This window comes from Lepisma saccharinum, chromosome 25, assembly GCF_977018435.1.
Source record: "Lepisma saccharinum chromosome 25, izLepSacc3.1, whole genome shotgun sequence".
NCBI lineage: Eukaryota > Metazoa > Arthropoda > Insecta > Zygentoma > Lepismatidae > Lepisma > Lepisma saccharinum.
This window is the reverse complement of record NC_139253.1, coordinates 21,619,769-21,634,634: the sequence shown is the minus strand read 5'-3', so window position 1 is coordinate 21,634,634 and position 14,866 is coordinate 21,619,769. Positions and strand designations below refer to the sequence as shown.

The 14,866-nt window shown below is 36.5% G+C and overlaps 1 protein-coding gene across 11 annotated transcripts in view; it reads right to left on the bottom strand.

Moving 5' to 3' along the window:
• Positions 1 to 7,424: 7,424 nt before the first annotated feature.
• The window catches only part of LOC145978520 (uncharacterized), a 41,483-nt gene continuing 34,041 nt past the window's right edge, over positions 7,425 to 14,866 (bottom strand). For all 11 annotated transcript variants that reach the window (XR_014440717.1, XR_014440715.1, XR_014440719.1 and 8 more), the window contains one exon: positions 7,425 to 8,443. Coding sequence is in view for 2 of the 11 variants with exons in the window: in XM_083111160.1 (XP_082967286.1) it covers positions 8,386 to 8,443 (58 nt within the window). In the remaining 9 variants the exon portion in view is untranslated. The remainder of the gene's footprint in view (positions 8,444 to 14,866) is intronic.

The window sequence follows — 14,866 nt, the reverse complement described above, 5'->3', positions numbered from 1 at the left end:
TTTGGCACCCAATCGTCTCTACTGCCTGCACAGTCCCAAGAGCAAACTTCTGATCTGTGTGGCCTTGCTCACTTTCGTGTCAGTTTGGTCCTTTTTTGACATTCTCGCTTTGCAAAGTAATATTTCAGCATTCAAATTAGCACTACTGACTATGTTTCTGTTGAAAGATAATTTTCAGCACATGAAATGATCCTCATGGACAAAAGGTGGAGTTTGAGTGTGGATAACGCAAAAAGATTCATGGTGGTCACTAGGACCATGATAAAATTCAAGTATAATTCCTGGTTTTCAAGATGAACTTTCCAAAAATTCAAGGATACAAGCAGATGTTTTCTCTATTCCAACCTTATTTATTACAGACTCTCAACCTCTCTTCCATACACAACTATATTGACAATATAAAGGATTTCTATGATTTCAATGTAACAAAAAACATTACCTAATCAACTTCAAGATATATTTTGTAATAATCTTCCGTTTGTCAGATAGATTGTTCTGTAAAAGACACTAACAAAGTAAACGGATTGAGAAAATTTTGTTTTATTTTCTGTGTAGCTTTTTTTCATCCTCAAAAAAATGAATAAAATAAAAGCTAAACTGACTGGATTTAATCAGCATTTTTCAGGAATTTTGTACCAAATTAACTCTCTTGGCAACCTAATTCAGGATTTATCGAGTCTGATTTAAGGTTTTTTAGAACCTATTTTCGGATTTTTAGTGCCTATTTTAGGAACCTAAAAAGCACACTTTTTAGAACATAAAAATCCGAGGTCTAGTTATCACAAAAACAGCGATGTTTGATTTCATGGTGAATAGGGAAACTGTTGCCTTAGAGTCCATTGCAAACATTTTTGTAGATACCTGGTACCAACATGTTAGATTTCATCATTTCCTCTACATACAGACGTGCACTTGTAGCACAGGTGTTGCCCCTGATATAGCAAAATGAGAACATTTGCGGAACTGATTCAAGATGTAAACCCCACTTTCCAATACGCTCGGCTTTAATGAAATTCCAACGAATATCGAGCATGCTAATGTATTGCAGCCACAGGGCAGCAGTGTCCTGTTATCTTTCAGACTTGAACCAAATGTAGATAAAGATGTTTCAGCACTTTAGAGCTTGAACATACATCAGTGAGTGTACTTCTGAATTGAGCAGGCAAAAGATTTATTGAAGGTATATCAGAAATATGCTCATTTGCAATGCACTATGCTACTTCAAGATCAAGTAGCGTGAAGAGTGCTGCACAAACTATAAAATGACTCCTTGTGCCTCTGGCTATGAATTTTTCGGATTTACTTGATTTGTTTGTTTATATTAGGTAGTTTTCCTGCCATTTTTGGCTAATCACGAAGATAATGGATTGAGTTGGTGTTGTAAGTCCACTTTATGCACAGTGAGGATAATCGGGACTTGACCTACAGTTTAAAGTGGGATACGAACCACTGTGCCATGTGCCTCCACCAGGTATCGAACCCGGGACCCCTTGATTGATTGATTTATTTGTTGTTGCAAGTCCACTTTATGCACAGGAAGGCTAATCGAGAGTCTGAACTGGACCTACAGTTTAAGGTGGGATTTGAACAACTGTGCCATGTGCTGCTACCGGGTATCGAACCCAGGACACCTTCATTACAAGCAGATAACTCTACCACTAAGCCAATCAAAGATAAGGATGATTTAATGGACAATCTTAAACACACATGAACGACAACACGAGTCCTTATGTGGCTGGTCCTGCAGTCAATAAACAAAAGGTGATCATCCAGGGAAACCAGCAATTTCTTTACTTCCAGATATGCATTCAATCCACATTGCACTGTATTTGTGGGCAATCAAAGAGGTAAATCACACAAGCATCACATTTGATCAACAAATATTTCTGAAAGCACTCTGTATCGTAGCCAATGAGAACTCTGCTAGTCCTCTGAAGTAGCCCATAATAAGGCTGGGTGCTCTTCATGTCAAGATGAGTTTCCCCGAGATGTAGTGTTTATTGGCAGATTCAGGTCTTCAACAAATCCTTGAGATCATTTATGGAGGTAATACTGTTAAACGTATGATCACAGGAAAAGTGCCTTCCAAGCAGTACACCTTAGACTAGCTAGGCTCTGGGGTCCAGATTCACAGGCAGTGTAATCCTCTGTGTGGCTCGTGTCATCCATATTGTCCCTTCATCCATATCACCATATTATCATCAGTCTTCGTCCTTGCAATTAGCCAAAAGTGGGAGAAAAAAGACTTAATATAAACTAAAACAAAACAAATCAAGTCAATATGAAAAATCCAGAGGCACAAGGGGTCATTTCATAGTTTGTGCAGCACTCTTCACGCTAATTGTGGCTTGCAAATGAGCATATTTCTGAGAAATGTTCAATAAATTGTTGGCTTGCTCAATTCAGAAGTAGACTCTGATGTAAGTTCAAGCTCTGAAGTGCTGAAAAATCTTTATCTACATTTGGTTCAACTCTGCAAGATAACAGGACACGGCTGCATCAGGGACAGTACCTGTGCTACAAGTGCAGGTGTATGGACTCTAAGGCAAAGTGACTGACCGGTTTAGATCTGTATTTTAGAATATCATATTAGTTCAATGTATTGACAGTGACTGTGATTAGGGATGGGGGGGTGGGGGTGGGGTATGGGGAGCAGTCATCCCTATACACATTTTTTTGTTCTTGCACTAACTAACTAACTCTCTAGCCTTCTTAAACCCGAAGGTTCATGGCTGCAGCAACACAGGCCTTCCATCTTTCCCTATCTTGAGCAAGATCTATAAACTCTTTTCCATCCTTACCGATTTCCCTTAGGTCCATCTCAACGTTGTCCCTCCATCTTCGACTTGGCCTTCCTACAGGTCTCTTACCATCAGGTTTCCCAACAAGAATCCTGTAAACTCCTCTTTCCTCTCCCATTCGTGCCACATGGCCTGCCCACCTAAGTCTTCTTGATTTAATTATTCTAATAATATCTGGACATGAATACAAATTATGTAGTTCTAAATTATGTAACCTTCTCCAGTCACCTGTCTCCTCATCCCTTTTAAGTCCAAAGATTTTCCTAAGGATTTTATTCTCAAATACTCTCAATTTATGTTCCTCTTTCAATGTAAGGGACACATCCATATAATACTACAGGCAAAATTATGGTTTTGTATATTTTAACTTTTAGTTTCTTAGATATTAAACGAGAAGACAAAAGTTTATGAAGAGAGAAGTAACATGCATTTCCTGAATTAAGCCTACTTTTTATTTCCTCTTTAATATAATTTTCATTTGTTAATATTACTCCTAAGTATTTGAATTTGGAAACTGGTTCAAACGAGTTATCAATAATTAGATTTTGATTATTACCTAACACTCGGTTTCGGCCTGTAAGCATATATTTAGTTTTCTCTTTGTTAACTTCCAAACCTATCTCTTTAGCAGTTTTGAAAAATATTTTAGCATTATTCTTAATTGTATTCACATCATCCCCCAGTAAGTCTACATCATCTGCATATGCTAACAACTGAGTCATACCATTTAATTTTAGTTCTTCGTTAGTTTCCTTTACCTTCCTAACAGCATATTCTAAGGCAAAATTAAAGAGCAATGGAGATAATGCATCTCCTTGTTTTAACCCATCATGAATTGTAAATTTGTCAGACATATTAATACCCACACGAATTTTACTTTCTGTTCCACTGGTGCATATTTTTATCATACTAACAAACTTCTTAGGTATTCCAAACTGTACTAATATATTATATAATTTATCTCTTTTGACCGAATCATATGCTTTTTTGAAATCAATGAATAGCTGATGGACATTTTGATTATATTCCCACTTTTTTTCAAGTGTCTGTCGGATGTGAAAAATTTGATCTGTAGTTGATCTGTTACGTTTAAATCCACATTGATAATCACCTATAATTTCATTAGCATATGGGGTTAGTCTTGTTAAAAGAATGTTAGATAATATTTTATATCTTGTTGAGAGTAGAGAAATTCCATGGTAATTATTGCAGTTAATTTTATCACCTTTTTTAAACACAGGAACAATTATGGATTCTTTCCACTGTTGAGGGATTTCTTCTTTATTCCATATTAAACAAATTAATTTATGAATTTGACATATTAACGAATTTCCACCATATTTAATTAACTCAGCTGGTATTAAATCAATGCCAGGTGCTTTGTTATTCTTTAGCCTTTTCATAGCATCTTTAACTTCAGTCAAGTTAGGTTCTGGAACTAAAGGTTCTGCTGTGTGTACTTCATTTACTTCTGATTTATCTCCTACATGGACATTTAAAAGGTCATTAAAGTAGTTCTTCCATCTATTTAGAATATCGCTTGGGTCAGCTAGAAAATCACCGTCTTTATCTTTTATCAAGTCTACTTTAGGTTGCCACCCCTTTCTAAACTAATCTACACCTTTATATAAATCTCTGATATTTTTATTTTTGCTGTTTGTTTCAATTTCGTTAATTTTGCTTTTCAAGTAATCTCTTTTTTTACTTCTAAACGTGCGGTTAACTTCTCGCTTTATTCTATTATAATTGTTTAGATTTGTATCATCAGAGTTATTTAACCACCTAAGTCTAGCCTGATTTCTTATTTCTATTAGATTATGACATTCATTATCAAACCATGGCTTACTTTTTCTTGGTTTATGGTATCCTATACTTTCTTTAGCTGCTGATTCTATTGCATTACGTATAAGTTCCCAATTCTTATTTACGTCTGTTTCAGTTATATTTTCATCATCATTTAAATCCTGCAAAACATCAAATCTATTTGACAGTTTAATTTGGTAATCTTTCTTAATTCTTTCATCAGTAAACTTTCCTGTATCAAATTTTATAACTTTTAGATTTTGTTGCTTATGATTTATCACTGCGAGTCTTTCTCTTAATTTAGCAATTACTAAATAATGGTCACTGGCACAGTCAGCACCTCTATGTGTACGAACGTCAATTATACTAGTATGCCTTCTCTTATCAATGAGAATATGATCTATCTGATTATGAGTTTTGCCATTTGGAGAAGACCAGGTATGTTTATGGATATCTTTATGTTTAAAAGTGGTACTTTTCACAATTAAATTCTTTGAGGTTGCAAAAGTAATTACTTAATCATTACTTAATTCATGAAGACTTTCTTTACCAATCGTGGGTTTAAATGTCTCTTCTTTGCCAATCTGTGCATTACAGTCACCTAACAGAATTTTCATATCATACTGAGAAAATTTATCAAAGATCTGTTCTAACTCTGTATAAAAATCATCTTTAGTATTATCATCTTTATCTTCCGTTGGTGCATGTATGTTTATTAAAATAATTTTACACCACCTACCCTGTAAAACTGCATATGATATCCTATCATTAATAAATTCTACTGTTTTAAGAGCCGAGATAATTCTATTATTTATGAAAAAGCCTGTTCCAAAATTATGATTTTCAGTACCACCATAGAAAAAAGTATAATTTTTAGTTTTACAATTCCCTTCTCCTGGCCACCTAACTTCCTGCACAGCTACTACATCTAATTTATACTTAACTATCTCATTAACTGTACACTGAAATGCCCCTGGCCGGTAAAGGCTCAGAACATTCCAAGTGCCTAATTTAATGTCCTTATTCCTAATGTAGTAGATCTTATCCTTAGTCCAGGGACCTCCCAAAGTAGTCCCCACCCGGATATCCGAACGGGGGACTATTTTACCTCCGGAATATTTTACCTTGGGAACATCCATGGCCTTATATTGCTGTTTCTTGACATGTCTTTTTACAGTGCAGAGTTGTCAGCTCTACGCCTAACCCCCAATATGAATGGAGGAACTACTACACAAGACAAACACAAACACATTAGACAGCACAACTACTACACAAGATGAACACAAACACACCACAACTACTACACAATATAAACACAAACAAACAAGTATTACATATTATTACAAGTAAAATTTAAAAAATTTTACTTGTAAAATACATGCAGTCTGATACTCCAGGAAGGTCGTCTCGTCAAAACGGACATGCGCAGTTCGTAGGATCACCAGCGAGCTGGAGTGAACCACGCTCTTCTCTCTTCCAGTGTTGCACTATGTGTTTCAATTTGAATTCATTTGGCATTCTCTTTGTATTATTTATATTTTACAAGACTTATTAGATTAATGAAGAGGGTGTAATATAAATGTAGAGGTGACCCCAAACGAAAGCTAGAAGTAAAGATGATGGGACAAATAAGATAAATATGATAGAAAACAACTTGACTACACATTCCGAGTTTTCATCTTTAAGATGGAAACACTTCAGGTGGAAGAAGCCGAAAAGTCAAAAATAGGGCGAGGGGTCGTTTATCGGACAAGACTTAACCTTTTGGTCTTCTTATGTCAGACTAAATGCTTTCGTTCACATGTTAGGCTTTTTAGTTTTAGTTGTCTTAGAATATATACACTGCAATTTTCGGTGCTTTACCGTGCTTGACCAAAAATGTAGTATTTGCTATTTATTCAAGCCTAACCTAACACTGAAGGTATTTCGCACTTACATCAGAAGATGACCAAAAAGTTGTTTGGGTTTCGTGTGATCAGTTACACTCTAGCGCGAGAGGGTGTTCAAGGGGACGCTATTTCATCCAAAGAATAAATTGTTCCACAGTTTTCAAAATTATAAAAATTGTTTTTTTTTAAATGAGAGGTCAAAAAACAAACTTCACGGGGACTCGTCATATACACAAGACTATATTCTCCTTTTGGTTCATTTAGCAAAAGTTGAATCATTTAATAAGTATGATGTAATTTACTCTTGATCGGCATAGCAACAGCTTTACGATCTACAACTAAGAACCTGAATTGTACTGCATGCATTACATATGAGATATAATTTTTTAAAAAAGGTAAAGTGCTCCCCTGTGCTTAGCACCATGCCGTAAAGGCGTATAGGGGGTGTGGGAGTAGGCCCACACTTTCTTGATCTGGTCATGAGTGGGGGTGATGTGATCAGCATCACGTCCCTTACTGCCTTTACCCCCCAGGGTTTCCCCCAGGTACCCATGTCATTCAAGGCTGGGTGGGCGCTGGGGCAGCTTCCAACGTTAGAAAAGTTTCCAGATTTGAACCAGCTGGTATCGAACCCAGAACCTTTAGCATGGTAGTCAGACATGTTACCGACTGAGCCACCGTGGCCACTAGATATAATTGTTTGTTGATTTTCCAAATCAAAAACCAGGGTGTGCATTATACACACAGAAATACAGTATTTCATTAAAAAGTAGGAATTTTCTAAACATTTCCAGTTTGCGTGATAATCTGGAAAAAAAAAAAAATCCTACCTGTAAATTTCCACTATTTCTCTTTCCAAACCAACTAGACTTCCTGTTTCCTACAATCGGCACATAAAGGTGAAAAAAACGAAGGCATTATGTGTAACAAAACATTTTAATACAGAACATCACATTTTTTTTAAGAAAAATTTCGAACAGTTTTGAATGCCAATAGTTCCAGATACATAAAATGTTTGTTTTCAAGTATTAGCTTTTTTTCACTTTACTTCTTTTTATTTAAAAAATATTGCAGACAACATGCTTAAGTTGCATTCACAATGGAATTAAAAAATACAGCCAGTTTCATCTGAACTCTAATAGTACGTATTAGTTCTGATCCTACTAAAGACAACTATTACTGTTCTATTGGAATTGTTTTAACAATAACACCAATATGCACATAGTCACTGCTGCCCGTATTTACGCCCACAAATTACTGCTTTATGTATGTCACACATTTCTTTGGAAAAGAAAAATAATGAAAGTCATTTATAAACATAAGTTCTTATTCTTTCTTTTAACAATTGCTTGCAACAATAAATACTGCACTTTTCAAGTTTTCACATGAATTTTCTGTACACTATGTACAGTCAACTTGCTTTTATTTTTTAAAAAGAAAAACTTCTGTTTGGCTGCACTTCTGGAAAGACCAATCAATGTAATTATCCAACAATATAATCAGACATGTTGGTTGACGGGTGTTACATCACAAAACTCTCTCCATGAACAAAACTGAAGCAATGAGGGGGCAAGAGGTTTGTGCTCTGTTACAGTTCCAATGCAAGTCCTTTTTTGCATAGTTGGGCATTCTTATAATCATCTGTATTGATTCCTTTCTGATGCACAGTGATGTATGAAGACTTGGAACGTTCCTGTCATTAGATGAACCACATATTAAATAATGACGACAGTGATGACTGTCGGCAAACATTCTTAACAAGTACGTTCAACACTTTTTTCTATTCCCGTTGGCACTCCAAATTAAAAAAAGAAACACTGTGCAGTTTGATTTCTGCACAATTAAATCACAACCATGTGTTTTTAAAAACATTCACTACTGATGAATAGGTTCTAGCAACTTAATAACAGTTTTGGCAGCTTCATCATCGTCTGCAGCTTCATCTTCATCCTATGAAAAGAAAGGACACGGCTATCATAGTTTGCACTCACCAGATTACACAAGGCTGACATTTTAAAGACCAACCTGAAGTGAAGAAATACATGGTTGAAATTGAACTTCAGACCATGGAAAGGGAAGGGGGTTACAGTTTCTCTATGACTCCTTGCCCCATTCCAGTTTTAGAAATGAAATAAATCAGCTATCAATGTACCACACCAAAAATATTATTACCACCTTGAAATGATATGATGAAGTTTCATTAGGAGGAGAGTATCTTTCAATTTCTTTAGTGAAAATGGGTGTTAGTAAAGATTACTTGCAAGTTTCTGTTTATTTCTTCTAGTAATAAGGTATATTTTATATGTAAATTTGTTGCAAGGGGTTACAAACTAACATTCACACAGTCATTTACATTTCCTTTCATTATCACTAGAGGCACATACCCTTGGCAAACAAAAGAGCAAAATTTAGGCACAAAAACAGTCAATTTCGGGTTCAAAAGCGGTAAATAATATAAAATTTTGCTGTTACAGTGGTGACAAAGCAATATATAAATATGACAGTTTGGTTTCAAAATTGTGAATATAATCCAAAATTTAATTGAACTCACTACACAAAATAAACATAAAAAAAAGGTAAAGTGCTCCCCTGAGCTTAGAACCATGCCATGAAGGCATAGACATAATTCACACCACATGCCAACATTTTGATACAGGAAAGTCATGCTGGCTGGGGTTGATAGTTCTACGGAAGGATGCTCATTGTGACAGAGCAACGGGTACCTTGATTTTAACTTCATTTTGACCTTTTAACCAAATCTTGTCCAATAAAAATAAATTGGTGATTACTTGCACTGCCAGAGTGCCATCGTTGAGGTCTGCTGAATCATAAATTGTGGTCTCAATCTCTGTGTACTATAATATACTTACTAAATAATGCTCATTTGGATGTTACTGGATTTACATCAGCGTAATTATTCTTACACAGTGATCATTATGATGAAATCCTTGATAAAATAGATTGGCCTCAAGAACTTACAAGTCTATCATGGAGGAATAAGCATTTGTTAGCAGAAGCTAATGTAAGGAAAAGATGTAAACAAAACTAAGTGATCAATGCAGAAGATAGTGTATCAATCCATAGGATTATTCTCTATTTTATTTAAACTTTCTCTAGAAGCTTGATACAATAGCATAACAGTTGATGACTTCCCAGCTGGAATTTTTTCCAATTGGTTCCGATAGCCAATATGAGTTTTTAGATACACTATCAGAAGTCAGAACCGATTGGTCTATCGGAACCGATTGATCAATTGTAATGAATTGGTTTCTATTGGAAAGTATTTTATTGTTCTCAATATATTGCTAATGAAAAATTCTTATCCATACATCTGTAAATGCAATGGAGAAATCATATAAACAACTAAAATAAATCTCTGGTAAAGCATGTGGAATTTGTAACTTAGAATAACTTTCACATACAAAAATTTTTCAAATATATGAACGTGTTTTTAATTGGTGAAAACTCATAATAAAAGTACTACACAGTCAAGTCCATAAATTCTTCGATTTGTATGCTGTACCTTATAGTGTTATGTAAGTAGATAATCAGGTTCTACTCTCTACTGTCAATACTCCAATAGAAATGCAAAAACAAAACATGCATAATTTAAAATTGTTGAAGTGCACTGAAAAGAGAGGAATGAACTATTGAAAACATGTCCTTAAATGTGTACAATATGAACCTAACCTTTTTTTTATAGTTAATATCATAGGCGACGACTCCATGGGGCTTAGGGGGGCTCGAGCCCCACCAATGTTAATGATGTGGGGGCAGAGCCCCCCAAATAATTTTGCTTAAGAGGATCTAATGTATTATTTTTCTTCTCTTGTAAAGTTTACTCTGAATTGTGCCACATGAACTTAACTTTAAATACACATTTGAAATGTTCTAGACCATCAACTTTGCGGGGCTGAGACCGCTAAACCATCAACTTTGGGGGGGCTATGACCGGAGACAGCAAAACACACGACTTATTACTATATACTAAGTATATAATTATGATTTACTATTATACATATATTAATCAGAGACATAATGAATTTAGCCAATGTTAGACTTGTTAAAGACTAAAAGAATGCAAATATTTAGGAATATTATTGATGTGAATGAGAAGGCTGGTCATACTGGACTGCGACCACTTTGCCCTCGTCGGTGGACGTTGAGAGCCTCCAGTATGCAACTGATATTAAGGAACTATGAAAACCTTCTCAATTTTCTTGAGAAATTTTCTGAAGAAGATTCTACTGACGCAGCATTAAAATGTGCTGGATACCTGGAGACAATGCTTCACTTCAAGACATGTTTCTTTCTCTCCCTCTACTGCCATGTGATGGGTCCAATAGAAGAGGTAAACTGTAAGATTCAGTCTCCACGCATTGGTGCTACAGAAGTGGAATCAAAACTAAAATAATTGACTGACATCTTTCAAGAAAAGCAAATGTGTTTTGAGCAGTTCTGGCTGAAATGCACAGAGGGCAAACCCAGCTTCGTTGATGAGCCAGAATTGCCCCGGCAACGTCACGTCCCTAAGAGACTTGAAAATCCTGATGCTGCTTAACATCACAAGTTCTACACTCCAAAATAGTATTATAAATCAATATACACTGACGATGTGACACAGCAAAATCACGTGTTAAACAAGGACATGAATCTACAGGACTACAAAAAGTAACAGCCGTAGAGAAAGAATGTATCTCAGCTGTGAACAGTTGCACAACAAACTTTCAGCAAACGCGAGAATTCTTTCGCCAAGATTTGTATGCCGATAGGCTCTCCTTACACATGTCCATGCTTGGTGATATCGCCAAACAGAAGAAAGTGGTTCTAACTACCACGCGTGACATAAGGAAGTTTCTTTTGGAAGACAGCACCCTCCAGGATCCAAATTCATGATGGTCCTCCACACTGTGCCAGTGACGACAGTCACAGCCGAAAGGTCATTCAGTGCTATTAGCCGACTTAAGACATATTTGAGATCTACAGGGTAAGTCAAAATGATGGACCCGATTACAGAAATGTGAAATGTGAATGTGAAATCTAATAAACATATGTTATTGTGAGACATGCGCTTCGAAAGGATAACTTTCAAAGTTTAGTTTCCATGCAGTGTTTCCACTTTCTACCACTAGGAGTCAGCAGCGAGCAGGAAAATGGCGTTGACTGGAGAACAGAGATCTTTCTGTGTGCTTGATTATCATGTGCACAAGTCTGTGATTAGTGTGCAACGGCAATTCCGTACCAAATATCTGAGAGAACCACTTACGGGGAAGGCCATTCGTAAGTGGTATGAACATTTCAGAGATTCGGGCTGCATCTGTAAACGAAAATCGACTGGCTGTCTGTCGACTGGAGAAGAGACAGTGGAAGAGTGCGCACTTGTTCCATGTGGAGTCCACAGAAGTCCACCTACCGGGCAGCGAGAGAACTTCAACTTCCACAGAAAACTGTCTGGCAGGTTCTGCGTAAACGTTTACAAGTGAAACCCTACCGCGTGCAACTAGTTCAAGCCCTAAAAGACACTGACTATGCTTTGCGCGCGTCCTTCTGTGCTGATTTCCTCGCATTCATGGAAACGGATGGGTTCTCTGAGAGGTTAATTTACAGTGATGAAGCAACTTTTCACCTTTCAGGGAAAGTGATAAGACACAACATAAGGATTTGGGGAACTGCTAACCCCCATGAATTTGTAGAACACGAACGCGATTCTCCCAAAGTGAATGCCTTTTGTGCCCTTTCCCATGAAAAGATTTATGGGCCCTTTTTCTTCCATGAACGTACTGTGACAGGACTTGTTTTCCTTGATATGCTGCAACTATGGCTCCTTCCACAGCTTGCAGAGGATAGCGCAGATTTCATTCTCCAATTTGGATGGTGCCCCTGCGCATTACCATAGCAGCGTTCGGGACCATCTCAACGGGGCATTGGAACAACGTTGGATAGGCCGTGCATCTCCGGAGGATCGACCTCTCCTTCATTGGCCACCTCGTTCCCCCGACTTGACCCATGTGATTTCTTCATGTGGGGTTTTGTCAAGGATCATGTTTACGTACCACCACTTCCAACAACATTGGATGACGTGCGTGCCCGCATCACAGCAGCCATTGCTGATATTGACCGCAACATGCTACACAAGGTTTGGCAGGAGGTAGACTATCGGCTTGATGTGTGCCGTGTTACGCGAGGTGCTCACATAGAACACTTGTGATTTGTTTGAAAAAAAACTTTGACAGTTTACCTTTCTTAGCACATGTCCCACAATAAAATTTGTTTATTATATTTCACAGAATAAATGTATGAAATCGGGTCCATCATTTTGACTTACCCTGTACAATGAGGCAGAAGAGACTAAGCAGCTTAGCGGTACTCCACATACATCAAACTCTGCTTGATAATTTGGACCTGAGACCGCTTGTTAATGAGTTCATAAAAAAATAACCCACTGCATAGAGCAACTTTTGCTTTATTTTTAAATCATGTTCATATGTTTTTGTATGTCACTTTATATCTTAGTGTACATGCTACTTTTTTATTATTGCAAAATTAAATTTAAAATGTAAAATATTGTAGCAAGAACAAAAAAGTAAAACTATTTTCCTGCGATTTGTGTTAGCATTTATGTAAATAATTAAATAAAACTGTTAAATATTTGTTATTTTATGGGTTATTTGCAACCCGTCACATGTCTGTTGCGGACATTAAAACACACCCATGCCCTTGCCGGGGCTCGAACCCGAGACCACCAGATGAAAGCGAGTTGAGTCGACCACCCAACACGCTCGGCTACAGAGGCCAGCATAAAACTGTTAAGTTGGTCTCTTAATGTATATACATACTTTTCAATAAAAATGTTAATTGTTATCTAAAAAACAAATGAGCATATACAAAAGACATAAAGATACTTTGAAACCTTTTCTAAACGTTTCTCATGTTACATTTCATTTGCATGAGGAATATAATAGCTGCTTAAAAACTGCTATACGAAGATGTAATTTTTATTTTTAAAAAAGGGAGGGAGTGAGTCATTCATTCATTTATTTCAGTGATCAGAGCCCCCCCAATAATTTTGACAAGTCGGCGCCCCTGGTTAATATTAATGTTCATAATCTATGTAAAATGTTCTCTTTTGTCTAAACTCAAGTAGAGTTGCAAGACCAATTCGAAAATTTTCTCTGGGAAGGGGGAATGTTGAGACGAGCCCAATTCTATCAAATAATTTAATATTTGAATTTATAACTTAATATGTATCTTGTTTTTCAGTTGAAAGACTGAGTTGTAATAAGAAACATAATTATGGGCTGAAACTGCCAATTGAGCAGTCTGTACATTTTCTTCTTGTATTCCCGCATAATCCTTGTTGATTTAACACATGAAATTCTGTGTAATCTTGTATTGATGTGTAACTATGGAGATTGAAAGAAAGTATTTTGCAACAATATTTTATTTAATTAGAAAATTGTTTGCTGAAGTAAGTGTTGATTAACTAAGGGCTGAATCTTCTGATCAGTTAGATATTGAATGTTAATCTTAATTTTCTCTGCTGAGAAACTGAAAATTTGTGTTACTGGAATGGACATTGCTACCATGTTTTGTGTGATTTTGTTTTACTTAGTTCAGTAACTTTAATTAGAAATAACTTGATGAGATTTTGATATTAGTTTGTCTCAAAGTGACAAACAACGAGTGATAAATAACATCAAAGTGACAAATGACATGTGACATGACCACAGCAATAGGCACTGTAAAGAAAAGCATTCACTGCACATATATGACAAACACACCTGGACACTACAGTGCAAGCTATTGATAAAACAGCCCAGTACAAGAGTGGACACATGCAACAAGAAACACAAGTAGCTAACGACAGCTTTAACAACTTGGGAAACATGCTGTCGACAGTGATGTTTTACTTTTAAGTTTTTCCCGTGCATATAGCACCTTGACATGAATGCACATTTTGGGGATGTGGGGGTAGGGCCGAAAAAATCCTGACCTTAGATCAACCACCTGGGAATCGAACCTGGGTCTCCTGTGTGGTAGTCAGATGCCCTATCAACTAGACGACATCATGTACTTACTCGTGCTGTCAACCTATGCTAACAACACAAAAACTAATCTACCTAACCTATTCATATATTTATTACTATTAGATGCATAGGTGAGTAGGCAAATCCTGTCATTCTGTCTATTTATAAAAATTAAGATGAAGCTGAAAGGCATCCATTTTGATATTATTGTAAAGTTTTCAGTAGAATCATAGGCAGCGCTTGACTCTCTCAGGGAGATATCAGACCAAAGTGACAAGCAGCAGGTCGTTCAAGGTTGACCGGGACTTTTATTTCTGCAAAGGAAATAGGTAACAGAAGAAACACA